Source organism: Nerophis ophidion, linkage group LG05 (genome assembly GCF_033978795.1).
Source record: "Nerophis ophidion isolate RoL-2023_Sa linkage group LG05, RoL_Noph_v1.0, whole genome shotgun sequence".
NCBI classification, from domain to species: domain Eukaryota; kingdom Metazoa; phylum Chordata; class Actinopteri; order Syngnathiformes; family Syngnathidae; genus Nerophis; species Nerophis ophidion.
The window spans coordinates 5,991,697-6,017,502 of NC_084615.1; the positions used below are offsets into that span (position 1 = coordinate 5,991,697).

At 41.4% G+C, this 25,806-nt stretch overlaps 1 protein-coding gene across 1 annotated transcript in view; it reads left to right on the top strand.

The window, feature by feature from the left end:
• LOC133552549 (dedicator of cytokinesis protein 2-like) overlaps positions 1-25,806 on the top strand; it is a 393,779-nt gene that overhangs the window by 75,460 nt on the left and 292,513 nt on the right. The window contains 9 exon segments of the mRNA XM_061899789.1: positions 911-1,161; positions 4,006-4,104; positions 4,237-4,309; positions 4,518-4,621; positions 13,894-14,092; positions 22,550-22,647; positions 22,719-22,808; positions 22,897-22,997; positions 24,686-24,820. Of these exon segments, the coding sequence (XP_061755773.1) occupies positions 911-1,161; positions 4,006-4,104; positions 4,237-4,309; positions 4,518-4,621; positions 13,894-14,092; positions 22,550-22,647; positions 22,719-22,808; positions 22,897-22,997; positions 24,686-24,820 (1,150 nt within the window).

The window sequence follows — 25,806 nt, forward strand, 5'->3', positions numbered from 1 at the left end:
ATCGTGAGATCGACAGGCGGATCGGTGCGGCGTCTTCAGTAATGCGGACGTTGTACCGATCTGTTGTGGTGAAGAAGGAGCTGAGCCGGAAGGCAAAGCTCTCAATTTACCGGTCGATCTACGTTCCCATCCTCACCTATGGTCATGAGCTTTGGGTCATGACCAAAAGGATAAGATCACGGGTACAAGCGGCCGAAATGAGTTTCCTCCGCCGTGTGGCGGGGCTCTCCCTTAGAGATAGGGTGAGAAGCTCTGCCATCCGGGAGGAACTCAAAGTAAAGCCGCTGCTCCTCCACATCGAGAGGAGCCAGATGAGGTGGTTCGGGCATCTGGTCAGGATGCCACCCGAACGCCTCCCTAGGGAGGTGTTTGGGTGGCATCTGGTCAGGATGCCACCCGAACGCCTCCCTAGGGAGGTGTTTGGGGCACGTCCAACCGGTAGGAGGCCACAGGGAAGACCCAGGACACGTTGGGAAGACTATGTCTCCCGGCTGGCCTGGGAACGCCTCGGGATCCCCCGGGAAGAGCTAGACGAAGTGGCTGGGGAGAGGGAAGTCTGGGTTTCCCTGCTTAGGCTGTTGCCCCCGCGACCCGACCTCGGATAAGCGGAAGAAGATGGATGGATAATATAGAAATGTATCAGGGCTGTTTATCTATTTTATAAAGGAATGTAGTAAATCACAGAACTGGCACCAGATGTTATCAAAAAAGTATTGATTTTGAATCGTTTTGACTCTAGATAGAATCGTTACCCCCAGGAATCCAATCAAATGGTTTGGTGGCCAAGTATTCACAATCAGTGCTGCTTCAAATATTTGAACGTAATGTTTGACTCTCCAGAACTAACTCAGAATGGGTCTGCGGCTGACTTTTAAGTCAGACCCCCAGTTGAAAGTCCCTGCTCTTTCAGGACTGTGGGTGACCATGAAGGCGCTGGTAGGAGACATCGTTCAGACCCGCAAGGAGTACCCTCACCTGGTGGACCGCAGCACTGTGGTGGCGCGCAAGCTGGGCTTCCCCGAGATCATCATGCCCGGAGACGTTCGCAACGACATCTACCTCACCCTGCAGGGCGGAGACTTCGACAAGTACAACAAGACCGCGCAGAAAAACGTGGAGGTCATCATGTGTGTTTGCGACGAGGAGGGCAAGATCATACAGGTCAGTGGCGGTGTTGAGTCGGGGACTACAACACAGGTGGCAAACTCAAGGCCCTCCACATTATTGTAAATGGCCAGTGAAAGCCTGGAAATAATATTCATCAATATAGTAGTTTAACTTTCTTTCTTTTTCTATTTTGACAGTAAAAAAAAAAGACATGTACCACATGCAGTTATATATCTTTTAAACTTTATTTAATAATGCAACAGTTATTTTATTATCCATCCATCCATCCATTTTCTACCGCTTATTCCCTTTCGGGGTCGCTGGCGCCTACATCAGCTACAATCGGGCGGAAGGCAGGGTACACCCTGGACAAGTCGCCACCTCATCGCAGGGCCAACACAGATAGACAGACAACATTCACACACTAGGGCCATTTTAGTGTTGCCAATCAACCTATCCCCAGGTGCATGTTTTTGGAAGTGGGAGGGGCCTATCCCCAGGTGCATGTCTTTGGAGGTGGGAGGGGCCTATCCCCAGGTGCATGTCTTTGGAGGTGGGAGGGGCCTATCCCCAGGTGCATGTCTTTGGAGGTGGGAGGAAGCCGGAGTACCCGGAGGGAACCCACGCATTCACGGGGAGAACATGCAAACTCCACACAGAAAGATCCCGAGCCTGGATTTGAACCCAGGACTGCAAGACCTTCGTATTGTGAGGCAGACGCACTAACCCCTCTGCCACCGTGAAGCCATTCAAAACATTTCTGGGGTAAAAACATACATAAATATCTACTTAGCCTTATGATTATGGGGCGGTATAGCTCGGTTGGTAGAGTGGCCGTGCCAGCAACTTGAGGGTTGCAGGTTCAATTCCCGCTTCCGCCATCCTAGTCACTGCCGTTGTGTCCTTGGGCAAGACACTTTACCCACCTGCTCCCAGTGCCACCCACACTGGTTTAAATGTAACTTAGATATTGGGTTTCACTATGTAAAGCGCTTTGAGTCACTAGAGAAAAGCGCTATTTAAAATATAATTCACAATGATTTCATAGCAAGTTGTCTATCAAATTGTACATTGTATTTTTATTTTATTTTTTATTTTTTGCCCTGTCCAGCTTCTCAGGTAAATCATATAGTTGATGTAGATGTAGATGCCCATATCAGCTGTTCAGATGGACTTAACAAAAGAGAAGTGTAGGATACTTCTCTTGTTGCCTTATTTGTATTTGACTTTATTAAATGTATTTATATTATCATTTGGTGCAGCCGGGCCGGAGCAGGAGGGGATAGAAAGACAAAAAAAAGGAAGACATAGGGGGCAATTGTGGGGATAAGAGGAGGATAAGACAGACAAAAACAACAGCAGCAAACAAAACATTAACAACAATAAAGCAACATCAGCACATACAATTTGTACAAATATGATAGTAAAAGTGATAGCAAAGAAGAAGTTAGCGAAACAAATAATACAGAAATGACAATGATCATTATTACACTACAACTGGAGCATTACGAATACTAATAGAAATAGTGCTAGTGATCATGAACAATACCAATGATTGACCTCTGTTATCAACAATACTGTTGTTGAAATGCAACAATACATATACGTAAAGATAACTCGAGCTACAAAATAAAGCAGAACATGGAGGGGAAGAAAGAGAAGCAACCTATATTAACCTTGTAGATTGTTATAGTAACAATAGGTTAAGCTTTGTCAGTGTGCCATGTGTTACCCAGTTTACCCTAGGGCAACAACGTTGATATATGTTTGATGAAACGCCATTATCGTCATGAGTATATGTATGTAGATGTACTTGTATATGTGCAGAATGTGTAAATCAATGTTTTACAATGAATGTATATTTACATGTATGTGTATATGTATGTTTGTACAGTGAATGTATATGTACATGTATGTGTATATGTATGTTTGTACAGTGAATGTATATGTACATGTATGTGTATATGTATGTTTGTGCATTGTAACCATGACAATATATATATTTAAAAAAAATAGCTCAGTTTTCAGAATCCAAACGTCAGAAGAAAACTGTGGTACCTTTTTTACATTTACAGTAATGCACTGTGAAAACAGTAATCATACATTTTATGCAAAAAAAACCTAGCTAAAAAACGGCAGCTCCATCACCAGAATTGTACAGTAAAATAGAGTGTGACCATTTTACTGAAACTTTTGTGGGGAAATTCTTCCCTTTTCTGACTGCAAAATCCATAGATTTTTTTTTTCTTTACAGTGTAGGTGAAATATACAAATAATGGTATGGCAATATTGGCAGCACGGTGGACGAGGGGTTAGTGCGTCTGCCTCATAATATGAAGGTCCTGAGTAGTCCTGGGTTAAATCCCGGGCTCGGGATCTTTCTGTGTGGGGTTTGAATGTTCTCCCCGTGACTGCATGGGTTCTAGTCTGGGTACTCCGGCTTCCTCCCACCTCCAAAGACATGCACCTGGGGATAGACTCCTCCCACCTCCAAAGACATGCACCTGGGGATAGGCTCCTCCCACCTCCAAAGACATGCACCTGGGGATAGGCTCCTCCCACCTCCAAAGACATGCACCTGGGGATAGGTTGTTTGGCAACACTAAATGGTCCCTAGTGTGTGAATGTTGTCTGTCTATCTGTGTTGGCCCTGTGATGTGGTGGTGACATGTCCAGGGTGTACCCCGCCTTCCGCCTGATTGTAGCTGAGATAGGCACCAGCGACCCCACAGGGAATAAGCGGTAGAAAATGGATGTATGGTATGGCAATATCATGCGGCTAATCCTTCTACATGTTTCCTTTATTAATGTCACAAGCGGCCAGCCCTCTGAGATTAGCCAAAACTCCAACGAGGCCCTGGACTACAAAGTATGACACTAAACTTTCTTCTTCACTAGAACTCCATCTGTCTTGGAGCTGGCGATAAGCCGACGAGCGAATACCGATCAGTCATCTACTACCAAGTCAAACAACCCCGCTGGATGGAGACTGTTAAGGTGCAAAGTGGTCAAACCTTTCTTTACTTCCTATTTCACTTTTGAAAGCTTTTTTTCGTTAAAAAGACAAGCCCGGCGGAGCGCAGTACGACATTTTGAAAGACCATTATGTTTTATTTACCTGTCCTCCAGGTGGCTGTCACTCTGGAGGATATGCACAGAATCCATCTTCGTTTCATGTTCAGGCACAGATCCTCTCAGGAGTGTGAGTAGAAGAGTACTTCCTCTCTGATTCCTCATTCCTCTCCCCTCGGACCAGCTCAGTCCGACACACACTGGACACGACCGTTGGAGGCCGTTTCCAAATGAGCCCGAGGGCGTATTACACACTTTTGATTATACAGGAAGCTGTCAGGTTCCACTTTGTGTGACTCTCCCCTGTTTGTTGTGTGTGGTGCTCTGTGCCTCTCCAGCTAAAGACAAGAGTGAGAAGAGTTTTCCATGTCCTTCGTACGTCTGATGAATGACGGACGGGACGGTTCTGAAGGATGGACTTCATGACCTTGTGGTCTTCAAGGTAAGCACCGTATTTTTTTAAGAAGTCATGAACAACATTGATGGTCTCCTGTTTGAATATTTCTCACTAATTGTAAATAAGTCTCAGAGGTTTCACAATATTATATGCATTCAATCTAGCTTTTAGCTAGAATTTAGACAGTTTAAAAGTGCTTTCATAAGCCCTTGTGGTCTGCAGCTTCAAGGGTAGTGGGCTGTTTGCCTCCAACTACATCCACTAAATGCACTTTATCTACTTTTTCCATACATTACAGGACGAATGTTAGGACACACCTTCTCAATCAATTCATTTCCTAACATAAGGAGTTATGCACCTACAAAAAAAGTTGAAATAACTGAAAACATATTTTTATATTCTAGTTTCTTCAATAGCCACCCTTTGCTCTGATTACTGTTTTGCACACTCTTGGCTTCTCTCCATGAGCTTCAAGAGGTAGTCACCTGAAAGGGTTTTCACTTCACAGGTGTCATAGTTTTGATGCCTTCAGTGACAATCTACAATGTAAATAGTCATGAAATGAGAAGGTGTGTCCAAACTTTTGGCCTGTACTTTATATACTTTAACTCTACATTAGTCTAACATGATAGGTGTTTCCAGACATACAATGACAATGTTTTTGTCTGATAATTGTACACTTAATTCTAGGGCTGGGAATCTTTGGGTGTCCCATGATTCGATTCAATATCGATTCTTGGGTCGCGATTCGATTATAAATCGATTTTTTTCGATTCAAGGCAATTCTCGATTCAAAAACGATATTTTTTCCCGATTCAAAAGGATTCTGTATTCATTCAATACATAGATTCAGCAGGATCTACCCCAGTCTGTTCACATCAATCAATCAATCAATGTTTATTTATATAGCCCCAAATCACAAATGTCTCAAAGGACTGCACAAATCATTACAACTACAACATCCTCGGAAGAACCCACAAAAGGGCAAGGAAAACTCACACCCAGTGGGCAGGGAGAATTCCCATCCAGTGGGACGCCAGTGACAATGCTGACTATGAGAAACCTTGGAGAGGACCTCAGATGTGGGCAACCCCCCCCCCCCTCTAGGGGACCCGAAAGCAATGGATGTCGAGCGGGTCTAACATGATACTGTGAAAGTTCAATCCAAAGTGGCTCCAACACAGCCGCGAGAGTTCAGTTCAAAGCGGATCCAAGACAGCAGCGAGAGTCACGTCCACAGGAAACCATCTCAAGCGGAGGCGGATCAGCAGCGTAGAGATGTCCCCAACCGATACACAGGCGAGCGGTCCATCCTGGGTCCCGACGAGCGGTGCATCCTGGGTCCCGACGAGCGGTCCATCCTGGGTCTCGACTCTGGACAGCCAGTACTTCATCCATGGTCATCGGATCGGACCCCCTCCACAAGGGAGGGGGGGACATAAGAGAAAAAAGAAAAGAAGCGGCTGATCAACTGGTCTAAAAAGGAGGACTATTTAAAGGCTAGAGTATACAGATGAGTTTTAAGGTGAGACTTAAATGCTTCTACTGAGGTGGCATCTCGAACTGTTACCGGGAGGGCATTCCAGAGTACTGGAGCCCGAACGGAAAACGCTCTATAGCCCGCAGACTTTTTTTGGGCTCTAGGAATCACTAATTAGCCGGAGTCTTTTGAACGCAGATTTCTTGCCGGGACATATGGTACAATACAATCGGCAAGATAGGCTGGAGCTAGACCGTGTAGTATTTTATACGTAAGTAGTAAAACCTTAAAGTCACATCTTAACTGCACAGGAAGCCAGTGCAGGTGAGCCAGTATAGGTATATATGTATGTATATATGTATATAAAGGTATATACAGTACAGGCGTAATATGATCAAACTTTCTTGTTCTTGTCAAAAGTCTAGCAGCCGCATTTTGTACCAACTGTAATCTTTTAATGCTAGACATGGGGAGACCCGAAAATAATACGTTACAGTAATTGAGACGAGACGTAACAAACGCATGTGGACAAAATGGAGCGAATTTTAGCGATATTACGGAGATGAAAGAAGGCCGTTTTAGTAACGCTTTTAATGTGTGACTCAAAGGAGAGAGTTGGGTCGAAGATAATACCCAGATTTTTTACCGAGTCACCTTGTTTTATTATTTGGTTGTCAAATGTTAAAGTTGTATTATTAAATAGAGGTCGGTGTCTAGCAGGACCGATAATCAGCATTTCCGTTTTTTTGGCGTCATGCTATCGGAGTAGTAGATTTTTGTAAAAAGCTTTTATAATTGTAAAGGACAATGTTTTATCAACTGATTGCAATAATGTAAATTTGTTTTAACTATTGAACGAACCAAAAATATGACTTATTGTATCTTTGTGAAAACATTGGACACAGTGTGTTGTCAAGCTTATGAGATGCCATGCAAGTGTAAGCCACTGTGACACTATTGCTCTTTTTTTATTATTTTTATAAATGTCTAATGATAATGTCAATGAGGGATTTTTAATCACTGCTATGCTGAAATTATAACTAATATGATACTGTTGTTGATAATATTCATTTTGTTTCACTACTTTTGGTTTGTTCTGTGTGGTGTTTGTGTCTCTCTCAATTGCTGTGTTTATTACAGTGTTGCTGGCTCAGGTTTGGTTTTGGAATTGAATTGCATTGTTATAGGTATTGCTGTGTAGTGGTTTGTTGGATTGATTAAAAAAAAAATAATAATAAAATATTAAAATAAATAAATACATTGATTAAAAAAAAAAAAAAATTAGAATCGATTCAAATTCCAATCGTTTCCCCCCCCCCCCCCCCCCCCCCCCCCCCCCCCCCCCCCCCCCCCCCACATCCCTACTTAATACGGTACAACATTTTAAAGACTTCAATACATGGCTATTGGCAAACACAAAACAGTATACGTTCTGCACTGAGCATTGTCTCATGTGCCTCTTTGGTATTTGACTTTGATACATTGATGTATGTTATTATTTGGCGTAGCAGGAGGAGAAAGGGAAATAAAAAAGGAAGACGGAAGAATAAATTATGGGGATAAGACAGAGACAAAAACAACTGAACAACATCAGTAAATAGGATATGTATAAATATGGTATGAAAAATGATAGCAAAGAAGTGTTTAGTGAAGTAGATATTAATAACACAGAAATGACAATGGACATTATTGCACAATAAATGCAGCAATAAAAATACCAATAGAAATAATTACCTCTTATCAACAGAACAATTTATTCAAATGCATCAATACGTCTATGTAATGATTACCTGAATTACAAAAAAAGCAGATAAATGAAGGGGAAGAAAGAACTATATCAACCTTATAGATTGTTATAGTAAAATAAGTGGGGCGCCATGGCGTAGTGGGTAGAGCGGCCGTGCCAGAAAAACTGAGGGTTGCAGGTTCGCTTCCCACCTATGGACATCAAAGTCGCTGCCGTTGTGTCCTTGGGCAGGACAGTTCACCCTTTGCCCCCGGTGCCGCTCACATCGGTGAATGAATGATGAATGAATGATTGGTGGTGGTCGGAGGGGCCGTAGGCGCAAACTGGCAGCCACGCTTCCGTCAGTCTACCCCAGGGCAGCTGTGGCTACTGATGTACTTTTTAATGAATTCACCTTCTATGAATGGCTTTCCCGCCTTAGCAACATACTTGCCAACACTCACCAGTTTTCCGGGAGACTCCTGAATTTCAGTACACCTCCCGACAATCCACCGGTGCAACCATTCTCCCCAATTTGTCCACTTTTCACCTGGCTGACATTATTAAGGGCTGCCGTGACTGCACTGCCTTTAATGTCCTCTACAACAGTGGTTCTCAACCTTTTTTCAGTGATGTACTCCCTGTCAGCATTTTTGTAATCCAAGTACCCCCTAATCACAGCAAAGCATTTTTGATTGGAAATAGAGATAAAGAAGTAAAATACAGCACTATGTCATCAGTTTCTAATTTATTAAATTATATAACAGTGCAAATTATTGCTCATTTGTAGTGGTCTTTCTTGAACTATTTGGAAAAAAAGATATAAAAATAACTAAAAACGTGTTGAAAAATAAAAAAGTGATTCAATTCTAAATAAAGATTTCTATACATAGGAGTAATCATCAACTTAAAGTTCCCTCTTTGGGGATTGTAATAGAGATCCATCTGGATCAGGGGTGCCCACACTTTTTCTGCAGGCGAGCTACTTTTCAATTGACCAACTCGAGGGGATCTACCTCATTTATTTATATTTATTTATTTATGAAAGAGACATTTTTGTAAAGAAGTTAAATGTGTTTAATGATAATACAAGCATGTGTAACACATATAGATGTCTTTCTTTCACAAAGACAAGAATATAAGTTGGTGTATTACCTGATTCTGATGACTTGCATTGATTGGAATCAGACAGTAATGATGATAACGCCCACATTTTCAAATGGAGGAGAAAAAAAGTTGTCCTTTCTGTACAATACCACATGAAAGTGGTTGGTTTTTGGCATCTAATTCATCCAGCTTCCATACACTTTACAAGAAAAACATTGGCGGCAAATTCCGTAGCTTGCTTGATTGACATTCACGGCACCCGAGGGTCTTGTGAGATGACGCTGGCTGCTGCCAGTTCATTATTATGAAAAAATGACAGAGAGGAAGGCGAGAAACACTTTTTATTTCAACAGACTTTCGCGCCGTCCCTTCCGTCAAAACTCTAAAGGCCGACTGCACATTTCCTATCTTCACAATAAAAGCCCTGCTTCTTGCTGCCTGCGCTAACAAAATAAGAGTCTCAGAAAGCTGGCGTGCACAAGTGATGTGCACGCCAGCTTTCTGAGGCATCGCTTGTGCACGCCAGTTTTCCGAGACTGGTAGCTCGCGATCGACATAATGGGCACCCCTGATCTGGATTCTTCAACTTATTCTAAACATTTCTTCACAAAAAAAGAAATCTTTAACATCAATATTTATGGAACATGTCCACAAAAAGTCTAGCTGTCAATACTGAATGTTGGATTGTTGTATTATTTTTCCAATTTATGAACTAATTCGTTGAAGTATTATTCAATAAACATATGTATAAATGATTTATAAATTGCTGCTCTTTTTCAGAATGTTTTTAATAAATCTCACTTGTCCCCTTGGCATACCTTCAAGTAGCTCCAGGGGTCCGCGCACCCCCAAAAGAAGACTGCTGCTCCACTACATGTCATCGCCCACGCTTCTACATAACACAACCAACGTACTGGCTCTGTATCGTGTTGTGTGAGACTTGTGTAGAACAACGTCAGTGGCTGCAAGATGTACTTGTTCAACAGCCGTACACGTCACACTGAGGGTGGCCGTGAAAAAAACTTTTAACCGTTACAAATATGCGCCACACTGTGAACCCACACCAAACAAGAATGACGAACCCTTTTTGGGAGAATTTCCGCACCCTAACTGTTGGATTTACTATTTGTTATGTTTATATGTATTTATGGCGGGCTTGCTTGGGAATTTAAGAAGGGCGTGGCTACCAGTGTCAGGTGACTACTTGGGTAGCTTCTAAAAATGGCGTCATTGTTCGTTTGGTAAAATACAGCGTGCTTCGTCACCGGCATACCCCACTGAATATTACCTGCTGCTATTGCTACTGCTGCTGTTGCAGTACCAAATAAAACAAGCAAAATGTGCAACAGCGAGTAATTCCTTTTCATGCTGAGTGACGACCCCTATTCAGAGGGCCAATACGGAAAAAAACTGAACACTAACACAACTTAAACACAAGACAACAAATACCCAGGACACCTTGCTGGGCTACAATATACAACAACTCAACCGACACAAGTAGGGAGGGTGGGGGTTGCCCGGAAGATTTAGGTCTGCATAGGATTCTGGGTAATTGTTCTGGTGTGTTTATGTTGTGTTACGATGCGGATGTTCTCCCAAAATGTGTTTGTCATTCTTGTTTGGCGTGGGTTCCCAGTCTGGTACATATTTGTAAAAGTGTTAAAAGTTTTTTTTATGGCCACCCTTAGTGTGACCTGTGTAGCTGTTGATCAAATATGTCTTGCAACTATACACGTGTGTCTCACATGACCAGATGCAACGTACAACTGGGCTTGCACGCTGTCGGTCCAGGATGTAGGGGGCGCTAAAGGCAGGGCCATTTTGGGGACGTTGGCAAGTATGAAGCTGTCAAGCGCCGTTCATATTAAACTCGCGGGCCGCACCAGCATTAAATTGTCATATCAAAGCGCGGGCCGCAATTGGCACGCGGGTCGCATGTTTGAGACCCCTGATATAAAGCAACACCACTATTTTTATTTCTAGTTGTATCCGCTCAGATCATCCAATTTGATTTTAGCTTGGCTCAAATATGAGATTATAAAACGTCTACTGAAAATGTTGGATTCAAATTCAACAAATATCCCTTGTTTTTAAGTCCAATGCACATACAAACAGCTTCAACTGGTTCATAATTGGTCTTCTTTCCCATCAGCAGACATGACAGAACTAGGGCTGTCAAACAATTAAAATGTTTAATTGTGATTAATCGCATTGAGTCCAAAGTCAACTCAAAATTAATTGTAATTATTTGCAGAAAAATATATATTTTAGCCATTAAAAAGTGTACTCGAGACGGATACTTTTTAAAGTTTTTAATACTATGACTGGACAATTAATTTGCTTAAATGAGGATTTAAGGATATAAACACATTTTTAAAGAGAATCAAAAAGTATATTTTCAGTCGTCAGATATTCTCTTTTGTACGATTACAGAATTTGTATCCCTGCTTTAGGAGCACTTACATTTAGAGGAGAGGAGCTACTCTTCCATTTTTGGATAGCATTTTCACACATTAATAACACAAATCATGCTTTGATTGTCAAAGATGTTGGGTGATATTTTTTTCTACATGATTAAATGTTTCTGATGTTGTAGTTTTATTTTGGACATGTTAAACACAAAGCAAAAACAAGAAAATAGTCTGGATAACATTACAGTAAGGTACAAAAATAAATATTTCCCAATGACAACATAAAAAAAATTCAAACAATATAGGTTTTTTTTTTTTCATATCCAAAAAGGAGTGGGACGAAGTGAAATTGATTTACTCCCAACCCATGATTTGTATATCAAATATCTTATCATAATTATTAGTTTATAAACTGGAAGATTTACCAGTCTTAATAAAATATGTAACAATCTTTTGCCCACTTAACACTTTTTTGATTTATATTTAATTTGTACTGTTTGTAGTTCCACAGGATCTTTACATTTCAGTAGTTTTGAATGCAACAAAATGTGTTTGTGTGACACAATATCCTGCCTTATAAATTGCTTTCTTCTGCAGGGTGGAGAGTGGATTTTGTGTGCTTAAGTAATCATTGCCCTAAACTTCTGCACAGTAGTGCGAGTTAATGGAATTCATATCGTTGCACGGCAATGTTTTAACCTTCTCTACCTATTTATAAAATTTATTATTCAGCCTGTTCAACATTCTACAATTGCGAATTATCAATCTGAACAGGTTATAAAAAATTATACCTGACCCGATGGCAATCATATTTAGTGAAGTGTTAATATCCAATGTGGGAAGTGGCAGGCATGCCTGCAGTATTAAACCTAGTTTCAGTGGCGGCGGAAAAAGACCAGTTTAAAGAGTATTTCTCCATTACAATACACTTAATTTCAGTCTGCCAGAAAACATGATCATATCGTAAGATGATTTTTCCTTCTTTTGTTGGTTAAAAGGTGACTTTATACTTCCCCTCTATCGTCTTTGTTTCTGCTAAGCGTGTATTCCATCCTACTGAAGCAGTTCTAGTAAAACTCTTCATTTTATGTTTTCAATGCACTGTAATCCAAACACGAACGTGAAGATTCCCCTCAGTCATGTCGTCTCACGGCAATTGAAGTTAAAATTGTCTTGTCCGGAGAACGACTTGCCAAAGCTGTGGATCTGAGATCTGCATAAGGTCCCCCTTACTTTGTGCAGTTCTGCTAATTGTTTTCAAGCCTTTGGCTCAACAGTAACTGGACACCATTACACTTTACCCAAATGTACAGAACGGGCCGAGGGTCAAAAAGTTAATCATGCGTTAAAAAATGTTTGCTGTTAAAGGTACTTACCGCGTTAACTTTGACAAGTCGGAACATAACATTTTCAGCCAATCGTTAAATCTTACCCAATGTATTTATAATGTATTTATATTATTCACATGTGAATAATGCTGTATAATAGACTGTATTTATATTATTCACATGTGAATAATGCTGTATTATAGACTGTATTTATATTATTCACAGGTGAATAATGCTGTATAATAGACTGTATTTATATTATTCACATGTGAATAATGCTGTATAATAGACTGTATTTACATTATTCACATGTGAATAATGCCGTATAATAGACCGTATTTATATTATTCACATGTGAATAATGCCGTATAATAGACCGTATTTATATTATTCACATGTGAATAATGCTGTATAATAGACTGTATTTATATTATTCACATATGAATAATGCTGTATAATAGAATGTATTTATATTATTCACATGTGAATAATGCTGTATAATAGACCGTATTTATATTATTCACATGTGAATAATGCTGTATAATAGAATGTATTTATATTATTCACATGTGAATAATGCTGTATAAAAGACTGTATTTATATTATTCACATGTGAATAATGCTGTATAATAGACTGTATTTATATTATTCACATGTAAAAATACCTAAGTGTTTATTGTCTATTGCGAGCGAACTGTGTTGCTGAATTTCCCCCAGGGATCAATAAAGTACTTTCTATTCTTTTCTAATCATATTTTAGGAATACATTCACACCATTGCCAGATGAAAAGTGTTCATTTAAAAAAAAAAAAAGACTATTTCAATGTTAGCACAGACTTTCAGCCATCATTAAAAGGTTGTGCATGTACAGTCAGTCTGGATGTGACATTTGGGCCACTTAAACAGGCTGAGTGGAGCTAAATAGATTTCATGCCTAATGAGCCACAGGTAAGAATGAATCCACTTATTGATTAACTGTCAACCAGAGTGAAGATTAATTACTCCTGATGTACTCCGAGACCAAATGCGCTCTCCTGTTATCACTTCACTCCTCAATCTTTATGCTCTTTCAAGCTTAGTCTTTGCTTTTGATTCCCTTTTACTCAATGGAACTCACTGGTTAAGCACTAAGGAGGGCGCAGGGGACTCTTAAAACAGGGACTATTCCAAAAATCAGATATTGGGCGGGAAATAAAAACCGGCATGTTTTTCTCAGTCGTAAAACAAAGTTTGACTGACTGACCGATTGCACATTATCCTTGTAGGGGGACAGCAAGCGCATGGAGGATGTGAATTCTTACTTGTCCTTGCCCTCCACCCGCCCCCACCATGGAGACCTCCACAAGGGGACACTGAACCGAAGCACCAGCAATTTGAGCGGGGGCGGCGGGGGCCTGTCAGTCAGCTCCAGAGACAGTTTCACGATTTCCACCTTGGTCTGCTCCACCAAGCTCACCCAGAATGGTAATGTTTGTGTGGTTCTTGCAGTCTTTACCTCATACCGCACCCTTCATAACAGGGGTGCCCGTTACGTCGATCGCGAGCTACCAGTCGACCGCGGGGGGTGTGTCGGTCGATCCCGAGCCAGGCTTTTAAAAAAAAATAGACCTAAAAATTAGTGATCATCAATCTTCACCAAGACGTCACTTAAATGACATTCACGGTACCGGAGGGTCTTGTGAGATGACGCTGGCTGCTGCAAGATCATTATTATGAAAATATGACCGAGAGGAAGGCGAGAAACACTTTTTATTTCAACAGACTCTCGCGCCGTACCTTCCGTCAAAACTCTAAAGGCCGACTGCACATTTCCTGTCTTCACAATAAAAGCCCTGCTTCATGCTGCCTGCGCTAACTAAATACAGAGTCTCGGAAAACTGGCGTGCACAAGCGATCCCTCAGAAAGCTGACGTGCACAAGTGATCTGCACGCCAGCTTTCCGAGACTCTTATTTTGTTAGCGCAGGCAGCATGAAGCAGGGCTTTTATTGTGAAGATAGGAAATGTGCATTCGGCCTTTAGAGTTTTGACGGAAGGGACGGCGCGAAAGTCTGTTGAAATAAAAAGTGTTTCTCGCCTTCCTCTCCGTCATTTTTTCATAATAATGAACTGGCAGCAGCCAGCGTCATCTCACAAGACCCTCGGGTGCCGTGAATGTCAATCAAGCAAGCTACGGAATTTGCCGCCAATGTTTTTCTTGTAAAGTGTATGGAAGCTGGATGAATTAGATGCCAAAAACCAACCACTTTCATGTGGTATTGTACAGAAAGGACAACTTTTTTTCTCCTCCATTTGAAAATGTGGGCGTTATCATCATTACTGTCCGATTCCAATCAATGCAAGTCATCAGAATCAGGTAATACACCAACTTATATTCTTGTCTTTGTGAAAGAAAGACATCTATATGTGTTACACATGCTTGTATTATCATTAAACACATTTAACTTGTTTACAAAAATGTCTCTTTCATAAATAAATAAATATAAATGATATATATAAATGAGGTAGATCCCCTCGAGTTGGTCAATTGAAAAGTAGCTCGCCTGCAGAAAAAGTGTGGGCACCCCTGCTCCATAACATATGGTAGGCTTTTACTTTATGTAGCCCATGCCCGTAGATCTGTACAGCAAATATGGGCATCGACATCAATAATATGAGTGGCTGGACAGACAAAAAAAAAGACCTTACTCTCTTTCAAAAACCAATGTTTCCATCGAGTAGTTGTCCTCAGGGAAGGAAGTGTCCCTCTGTGCTAATGTTGTAACTTAACATTTTCTGTGACATTGCTGTGAAATGGCCACTGTGGGGACTTTACCATTGGCAGCAGAGGACATCTTGAGTTCAGAAAGAGTGTAGCAAAACTTGTTTGTTTACATTCACTTTATTTTGTACAGTTTTTTTCTGGACCATAGGGTGTACCGGATTATAAGGCGGACTGCCAATGAGCGGGAATAGTCAGGTCTATTTTCATACAAAAAGTTCAGTGGATTATAGGGCGCATTAGAGGGGTCATATTTTTATTATTATTTTTTTCTACATTTAAAACACTTTCTTGTGGTCTACATAACATGTAATGGTAGTTCTTTGGTCAGAATATTGCATAGATGATGTTTTAACCATCATCTTCAAACCCCTTTCTGACAGTCTCTTCAGGATGCACCGTATTGTGGGCGGTCTTATTTACGTGGCTCATTTTGGACAGCGTCTCCTTCCCGTCACATTTGTTGTAGCGGTGTAGCGTGCAAGGACGGGAGTGGAAGAAATGTCAAAAGATGGAGCAAACTGTTTTAATGAACTTCAGACTTTACTTCAGTCAATAACGGAGCAGCATCTCCTCATCCGTGGCTCACTAGTGTAACAACAACCCCTGAAATGTATCCCGTGGAAAAAACGTCCGACCGGAACTCTCTAATAAGTAAAGTTCCTTGGGTGAATAATGTAAACTCACTACACCGGTATGTTTTAGCACTTTCCTGGCAATTTTACTGACAGATATAAGTAAGAACTTTACACTACTTTATATTAGAAATGGCAACAGTGGAGGATGAATGTCACATAACAAGTAGATAGAGAAAAAGAAGAAGCTTATCGACTACAGCGTTGGTACTGACTACAAAGGTGGACATGCGCACATATTCAGGACTAATACAGTTCCCAAATACAGATCAGCAGGTACTAGCAAGTAAGAAAAGTTGCTTTTGCATAATATTGCGAAACAAAACGGCGCGGCGGCAGAGTGGCCGTGCGCAACACGAAGGGTCGCCGGTTCAATCCCCACCTAGTACCAACCTCGTCATGTCCGTTGTGTCCTGAGCAAGACACGTCACCCTTGCTCCTGATGGGTGCTGGTTAGCACCTTGCATGGCAGCTCCTTCCATCAGTGTGTGAATGTGGAAGTAGTGTCAAAGCGCTTTGAGTACCTTGAAGGTAGAAAAGCGCTACACAAGTACAACCCATTTATAACATGTCTTACCTTATACACACAGCATAATAATACTCCTATGTTGAAGCACAGTACAATCCATCAAGCGGTGTGGCTTCATAGCTTACCAAAGTCTTACTAAAACATTTTGATAGATTTTTGAGTGTTGTGTATAATGTTGTATATTTTCAACGAAAAATATAACATGTTGGTGTTGTTTACTTGAGTCATATTGCAGTCTATACGTATCTCTTGTGTGTGACTGCCATCATATCGGGTCTACACATTTCCCTGATTTGTGACTGCCATCTACTGGTCACACATCATTTCACCATGTACCAAATAAAATAGCTCTGAGGTCGGTAAGCACACCCAAAATTTCTTGTTTTGAGGAAAAAAAGTAAAGTTAAAGTACCATTGATTGTCACACACACACACACACACACACACGAGGTGTGTTGAAATATGTCCTCTGCATTTGACCCATCCCCTCTGTCACCCTCTGGGAAGTGAGGGGAGCAGTGAGCAGGAGCGGTGGCCGCGCCCGGGAGTCATTTTTATGATTTAACCCCCAATTCCAACCTTTGATGCTGAGTGCCATTTTTGAGTGTTGTGTATAATGTTCTATATTTTCAACGAAAAATATAACATGTTGGTGTTGTTTACTTGAGTCATATTGCAGTCTATACGTATCTCTTGTGTGTGACTGCCATCATATCAGGTCTACACATTTCTCTGATTTGTGACTGCCATCTACCGGTCACACATCATTTCACCATGTAGCAAATAAAATAGCTTTGAGGTCAGTAAGCACACCCAAAATTTCTTGTTTTGAGGAAAAAAAGTAAAGTTAAAGTACCATTGATTGTCACACACACACACGAGGTGTGTTGAAATATGTCCTCTGCATTTGACCCATCCCCTCTGTCACCCTCTGGGAGGTGAGGAGAGCAGTGAGAAGGAGCGGTGGCCGCGGCCGGGAATCATTTTTATGATTTAACCCCCAATTCCAACCTTTGATGCTGAGTGCCATTTTTGAGTGTTGTGTATAATGTTCTATATTTTCAACGAAAAATATAACATGTTGGTGTTTTTTTACTTGAGTCATATTGCAGTCTATACATATCTCTTGTGTGTGACTGCCATCATATCGGGTCTACACATTTCTCTGATTTGTGACTGCCATCTACTGGTCACACATCATTTCACCATGTACCAAATAAAATAGCTTTGAGGTCGGTAAGCACACCCAAAATTTCTTGTTTTGAGGAAAAAAAGTAAAGTTAAAGTACCATTGATTGTCACACACACACACACACACACGAGGTGTGTTGAAATATGTCCTCTGCATTTGACCCATCCCCTCTGTCACCCTCTGGGAGGTGAGGGGAGCAGTGAGCAGGAGCGGTGGCCGCGCCCGGGAATCATTTTTATGATTTAACCCCCAATTCCAACCTTTGATGCTGAGTGCCATTTTTGAGTGTTGTGTATAATGTTCTATATTTTCAACGAAAAATATAACATGTTGGTGTTTTTTTACTTGAGTCATATTGCAGTCTATACGTATCTCTTGTGTGTGACTGCCATCATATCAGGTCTACACATTTCTCTGATTTGTGACTGCCATCTACTGGTCACACATCATTTCACCATGTACCAAATAAAATAGCTTTGAGGTCGGTAAGCACACCCAAAATTTCTTGTTTTCAGGAAAAAAAGTTAAGTTAAAGTTAAAGTACCATTGATTGTCACACACACACACACACACAAGGTGTGTTGAAATATGTATTCTGCATTTGACCCATCCCCTCTGTCACCCTCTGGGAGGTGAGGGGAGCAGTGAGCAGGAGCGGTGGCCGCGCCCGGGAATCATTTTTATGATTTAACCCCCAATTCCAACCTTTGATGCTGAGTGCCATTTTTGAGTGTTGTGTATAATGTTCTATATTTTCAACGAAAAATATAACATGTTGGTGTTTTTTTACTTGAGTCATATTGCAGTCTATACATATCTCTTGTGTGTGACTGCCATCATATCGGGTCTACACATTTCTCTGATTTGTGACTGCCATCTACTAGTCACTCATCATTTCACCATGTACCAAATAAAATAGCTTTGAGGTCGGTAAGCACACCAAAAATTTCTTGTTTTGAGGAAAAAAAGTAAAGTTAAAGTACCATTGATTGTCACACACACACACACACACACGAGGTGTGTTGAAATATGTCCTCTGCATTTGACCCATCCCCTCTGTCACCCTCTGGGAGGTGAGGGGAGCAGTGAGCAGGAGCGGTGGCCGCGCCCGGGAATCATTTTTATGATTTAACCCCCAATTCCAACCTTTGATGCTGAGTGCCAAGCAGGGAGGTAATGACTCCCATTTTTATAGTCTTTGGTATCACTTGGCCGGGGTTTAAACTGACAACCTACCCATCTCAGGGCGGACACTCTAACCACTAGGCCACTGAGTACACTGGTAGTTGTGTAACCAACTAGAATGTATATTTAGTGAAAAATGAGTCATGTAAGTCAAACATTCTCTGGGTGAATATGTCGGCTTGTGTGCAAGTTGAGGGTGACTCAACATGCTTATTAGGTAGATTTTTTTACCGGCAGCAAGGATGTGCATCGTAATCATAGTGACGTTATGGACAATGATGTAAATACGCTGATTGTATCAGTGTCTACAGCGTTGTCACTTTGTCCTACACAGTCTGGCAGGCAGCCATGTTTGCAGAGTTGAGCGCACCTTCCTAAACGTATACGCACACTCAAGCATCCGAGACAGTGGAGTAGATCTGACACAGGTGCCGGCACAACAGCTGTTCGTCCATCACAATAATGAACATTAACCTTTGGTTGAATCAAAGACAACACACACACACACACACACACACACACACACACACACACACACACACACACACACACACACACACTCAGCTTGTGTTGTTTAAGGCCACCCACCAGATGTGTCACAAATTTCCTGGACACAAGTGGAAAAAGCTGCTGGTAATCAGCCCTCCAGTTATACTGAGCTGTTCCTTGTTCAAAGTGTTGCAGAACTAATGCTGGAATGCATTAAAAGTATCGGTCACAGAACACATGGACGTGACAAATGAACCTTTGGGGAACACTATCTTTGTTGTTTCTTTTACAGTCTAAGTAGTGATTAATTTCCAATGAGCCATATAATCTCAGGGCTGGAAAAAATGCCCCCAAATAAGTAATAGCTGTGTGTTGCTTTTAGAAACTTTTTTTTCTCTGGTTAAATACAGTACCTTATTTTTCAGACCATAGGGCACACCGGATTATAAGGCGCACTGTCTTTTCAGGTCTATTTTCAGACACCGGATTATAATGTAAGGCGCATTAAAAGAGTCATATTACAACTTTTTTCAATCAATCAATCAATGTTTACTTATATAGCCCTAAATCACTAGTGTCTCAAAGGGCTGCACAAACCACTACGACATCCTCGGTAGGCCCACATAAGGGCAAGGAAAACTCACACCCAGTGGGACGTCGGTGACAATGATGACTATGAGAACCTTGGAGAGGAGGAAAGCAATGGATGTCGAGCGGGTCTAACATGATGAAAGTTCAATCCATAATGGATCCAACACAGTCGCGAGAGTCCAGTCCAAAGCGGATCCAACACAGCAGCGAGAGTCCCGTTCACAGCGGAGCCAGCAGGAAACCATCCCAAGCGGAGGCGGATCAGCAGCGCAGATATGTCCCCAGCCGATACACAGGCAAGCAGTACATGGCCACCGGATCGGACCGGACCCCCTCCACAAGGGAGAGTGGAACATAGGAGAAAAAGAAAAGAAACGGCAGATCAACTGGTCTAAAAAGGGAGTCTATTTAAAGGCTAGAGTATACAGATGAGTTTTAAGGTGAGACTTAAATGCTTCTACTGAGGTGGCATCTCGAACTTTTACCGGGAGGGCATTCCAGAGTACTGGAGCCCGAAATGAAAACGCTCTATAGCCCACAGACTTTTTTTGGGCTTTGGGAATCACTAATAAGCCGGAGTCCTTTGAAGGCAGATTTCTTGCCGGGACATATGGTACAATACAATCGGCAAGATAGGATGGAGCTAGACCGTATAGTATTTTATACGTAAGTAGTAAAACCTTAAAGTCACATCTTAAGTGCACAGGAAGCCAGTACAGGCGTAATATGATCAAACTTTCTTGTTCTTGTCTTTAGTCTTTTCTAAATGTAAAAGACTTCCTTGTGGTCTACATAACGTGATGGTGGTTCTTTGGTCAAAATGTTGCAAAGATGATGTTTTACACATCTTTAAGTCGCTTTCTGACAGTCGCTTTTGTGGGCGGTCTTATTTACGTGGCTCACCTTCGACAGCGTCATCTTTGTTGTAGCGGTGTAGCGTGCAAGGATGGGAGTGGAAGAAGTGTCAAAAGATGGAGCTAACTGTTTTAATGACATTCAGACTTTACTTCAATCAATAACGGAGCAGCATCTCCTCATCCGCGGCTCACTAGTGCAACAACACCCGAAATGTGTCCCGTAAAAAAAAATCTCGGACCAAAACTCTCTAATAACTAAAGTTCCGTGGGTGAATTATGTAAACCCACTTTACCAGGAGTTTTTAGCGCTTTTATAGCGAGTCTACTGACAGATATAAGAACTTTACACTACTTTATATTAGAAATGGCAACAGTGGAGGATGAATGTCACATAACAAGTAGATAGAGAAAAAGAAGAAGCTTATCGACTACAGCGTTGGTACTGACTACAAAGGTGGACATGCGCACATATTCAGGACTAATTCAGTTCCCAAATACAGATCAGCAAGTACCAGAAGGTAAGAAAAGCTGGTTTTGCATAATATTGCGAAAGAACACATGTCTGCTAATAGGTGCCATTTTGCAGTTTTTATACACACAATAATAGCCGTATGTTGAAGCACTGTACAGAACATCTGACTACGGTAGCCCTAATGCTCCAACAATCCAAGTGGTGTGGCTCCATAGTTTACCAAAGTCCTACTAAAACATTATGACATATTTTTCAGCGCTGTATGTAATGTTCCATACTCTCAATTGAGCATTTTACTGCCGTCATCTTTGCAGCCTATACCTGTCTCTTATGTGTGACTGCCATCTACTGTTTTTTTTTTTGATTGATTGAGAAGTTTATTGACATCCTAAAGAATTGAATCCATGTAATGTTTTGGATGATACCACACATTTATGCATTGATCAATACCAAGTAGTTACAGGATCATGCATTGGTCATATTCAAAGTCCTCATGTGTATATCCTGAGTTTATGAATATAATATGAATTTGAAAAAATAACACTTTGTGACGATAAAAAATATTGATGTAGTGTGAATGTTGTCTGTCTATCTGTGTTGGCCCTGCGATGAGGTGGCGACTTGTCCAGGGTGTACCCCGCCTTCCGCCCGATTGTAGCTAAGATAGGCGCCAGCGCCCCCCGCGACCCCGAAAGGGAATAAGCGGTAGAAAATGGATGGATGGATAATAGTCAACTAGATACACTCTTGTGCTTGGTATCATTACAGTGGATTTCAGTGTTATAACTTCACCTTTATTGTTAGATCTTAAGCCAAAATGCGTCCATTCTCCCTTTTCTGTCCACACACTGTGTCTGCTTGCGCTGCCGAACATGCTCCTCTGCTCGTAAAACCAGCAACGTTACGACGTGATGACAACGTAAAAAAATAATATTGTGAACCAGTACTTTTCAAAGAGTATAGTACTGTTGTTCATTCATTGGTACCACGATAATATACTAATACCGGTACAACCATAGTTTAAAGTTAGTTTATTTTAATACCAAACACTGTCAAATAGATTCAGGCAACACAAATGGTGATTCTTTTTTTCCCCAAACCTTTCAAAAAAATGCCACTTTTATTAATGAATCAACTCTACAAGTTTAAATAAAATCCAAGAAAGACAAAGCTTAATTTTAAGAGAAACCCTGTTCTTGTTGCCTCCAAAGTGGGCCTGCTGGGGCTTCTTAAATGGCGGACTCGACCCGAACTCCTGCAAGAAAACCTAAAGGAACTGAGGCTCATCGATGGCGAGGAGGTGGTCAAGGTCAGTCATGTGCCTTCACGAGTGCGTCGATGTTTAACCTCTTTCAAAGCGGCCTCTCCTCCTCGTGTCAGTTCCTGCAGGACACGCTGGACGCTCTGTTCAACATCATGATGGAACACTCTCAGACGGACGACTACGACATCCTCGTGTTCGATGCCTTGGTGAGCTGTCACCAAAATGATGAAATACGATGATGTCAATCAAACTAATGTCCGATATTTGTGTATTCTTTGTGTTTTCTCCCACAAGATCTACATAATAAGTCTCATCGCAGACAGGAAGTTCCAGCATTTCAACACAGTGTTGGAGGCCTACATCAAGCAGCATTTCAGTGCCACTTTAGCCTACAAGTATGTCACACCTTGTTTCTACTTCCTTCTTTACCTGTATGACGGAGGAGTCCTGCTTAAGAACATTTGATAAGGTGTTTCTCAGTAGGTGGACCTATGACTGTTTATATTCCAACCCTTATCTATGCCGCTTATCTTCATCAGGGTTAAATGATAAATGGGTTGTACTTGTATAGCGCTTTTCTACCTTCAAGGTACTCAAAGCGCTTTGACACTACTTCCACATTCACACACACATTCACACACTGATGGAGGGAGCTGCCATGCAAGGCGCTAACCAGCACCCATCAGGAGCAAGGGTGAATTGTCTTGCTCAGGACACAACGGACGTGACGAGGTTGGTACTAGGTGGGGATTGAACCAGGGACCCTCGGGCTGCGCACGGCCACTCTTCCACTGCGCCACGCCGTCCCCTATGTGCTCATTTTCTGTTAAGATCTCACTTTTTAAAGCAAATTGCACACCACTGCATACTGCCCATCTGTGGTGCCAGTGGTAAGAAACTCATACTGGCTTGCAATGACAGCAAGAGACTGCTTCAAGGCGCTGCAGTGCAAGCCAAATGTTTTTCAGTATTGGGTCCTCACTTGCTCTGACACTTTACATCATCTCATGTACAGGTTCATGTGGAGGGCAGCTGAATCAGACAACAATAAGTTCCTAACTTTTACTATTATCTTTCTTCCTAAGTGATTTCCTAAGAGTAGTCCATTTAAATTCATGATGTGGTCTTAAATGACCAAATTGTTCCCACTTGCTTTTCTAAAGTTGCTGAATGCCAAATGGTTTGCGCGTGCGTTTCTATCATAATTTGCATAAAAACACACCCTTATTTCCCTAATAAGCATATGTAAACGCCCTTAATCCCGCATAATTCCGGTGCAAAACCAAACCATCAAACACTCAAATAAAATACAAACAGATTACAGAAGAGAAATTCGTATTATCCCGTGGGGAAATACATAATGTCAAAACGTAAGTTTAAGAAAGGGGGGACTGCAGCGTTCAAACAAAGGGGTTGACATAAGACGCAGCCTATCCCTGCTGCCTTTGGGCCGACTGTCTATATAAGAATAATTTAGAAAAACTACATTTTCAGGGAATTTGTGATACCATTTTAACCTGCAGTCTTAAGGTTGAACGGTATACTGGTACTAGTTTAGTATCCTCCACTGTTGCCATTTCTAAAATAAAGTAGTGTAAAGTTCTTATATCTGTCAGTAGACTCGCTATAAAAGCGCTAAAAACTCCTGGTAAAGTGGGTTTACATAATTCACCCACGGAACTTTAGTTATTAGAGAGTTTTGGTCTGACATTTTTTTTACGGGACACATTTCGGGTGTTGTTGCACTAGTGAGCCACGGATGAGGAGATGCTGCTCCGTTATTGATTGAAGTAAAGTCTGAATGTCATTAAAACAGTTAGCTCCATCTTTTGACACTTCTTCCACTCCCATCCTTGCACGCTACACCGCTACAACAAAGATGACGGGAAGAAGACGCTGTCGAAGGTGAGCCACGTAAATAAGACCGCCCACAAAAGCGACTGTCAGAAAGCGACTTAAAGATAATGTGTAAAACATCATCTTTGCAACATTTTGACCAAAGAACCACCATCACGTTATGTAGACCACAAGGAAGTTTATAAGTTTCTATCTCGCTCATTTATTTTCCTGTGATCTCAAACAGAAAGTTGATGTCGGTGCTGAAGAGATACCTGGACGTCTCCAGTCAGGGAGAACAGTGCGAGGCAATCCTCCGAACTCTGAAAGCTTTGGAGTACATCTTCAAGTTCATCGTCCGCTCACGGATGCTCTACTCCCAGTGAGTGTTGCCTTGTGTTTCTGTTTGTGTGTTGCTTCTTTTGTGCCATGTTCCCCATAACGACTTGTAAGTTCTTTGAGAGGGCCACCTATAAGATAGTAAATAACCAGTGGCGGGTAGAGATGTCCGACTTCAATGATTACCTCTCCAAATACCATCATTGATTTCACCACGTGACCAATGCTGGAGTAATACTATATAAAAACACATTTACGCACCACTGTGCATTGTATCACCACAACAGTGTACAAAACAGGCTATTTTCTGGCACATTTAAAAAAAACAAAAACGCATCAGCAATTAAAACTTCTTGTGTGATAATGTCAAAATTAAAATAGTAAAAACAAAACATCAAATGTGGAAAAAATCGAGAAATTAAATATTTGAACTCAAAATTTGTAGAACCCAATTGACGCCATATTAGCCAGTGGTACCGCTCGTAGTCGGTTGATTCGAGTGGAAGTGGGGCGGGTATTTCCCTATTTCAGTGCCAGGACAGCTGACAAGATGTAGTTTCTCTTTAAATATCCTTCTTGAAAATGGCCTTGCATATATATATCTGCCACTTAATCAATGTTTTCTCCTCCTTCTTTGTGGGTTAAAAAAAGTGAGTATAGCGGTATAGCCCGGTTGGTAGAGTGGCCATGCCAGCAACTTGAGGGTTGCAAGTTCGATCCCCGCTTCCGCCATCCTAATCACTACCGTTGTGTCCTTGGGCAAGACACTTTACCCACCTGCTCCCAGTGCCACCCACACTGGTTTAAATGTAACTTAGATATTGGGTTTCACTATGTAAAGCGCTTTGAGTCACTAGAGAAAAAGCGCTATATAAATATAGTTCACTGAGTTCACTGACTATCGGTGATTTCTCTGCGAGCCCGTTATGGCTACGGCACAACACTTCCTGCTTGAGTAACTTGCAACTTGTGATTGGATATTCACTTTGGAATGACAAGTGAGTATCCAATCAAAATCTCGTTAACTTC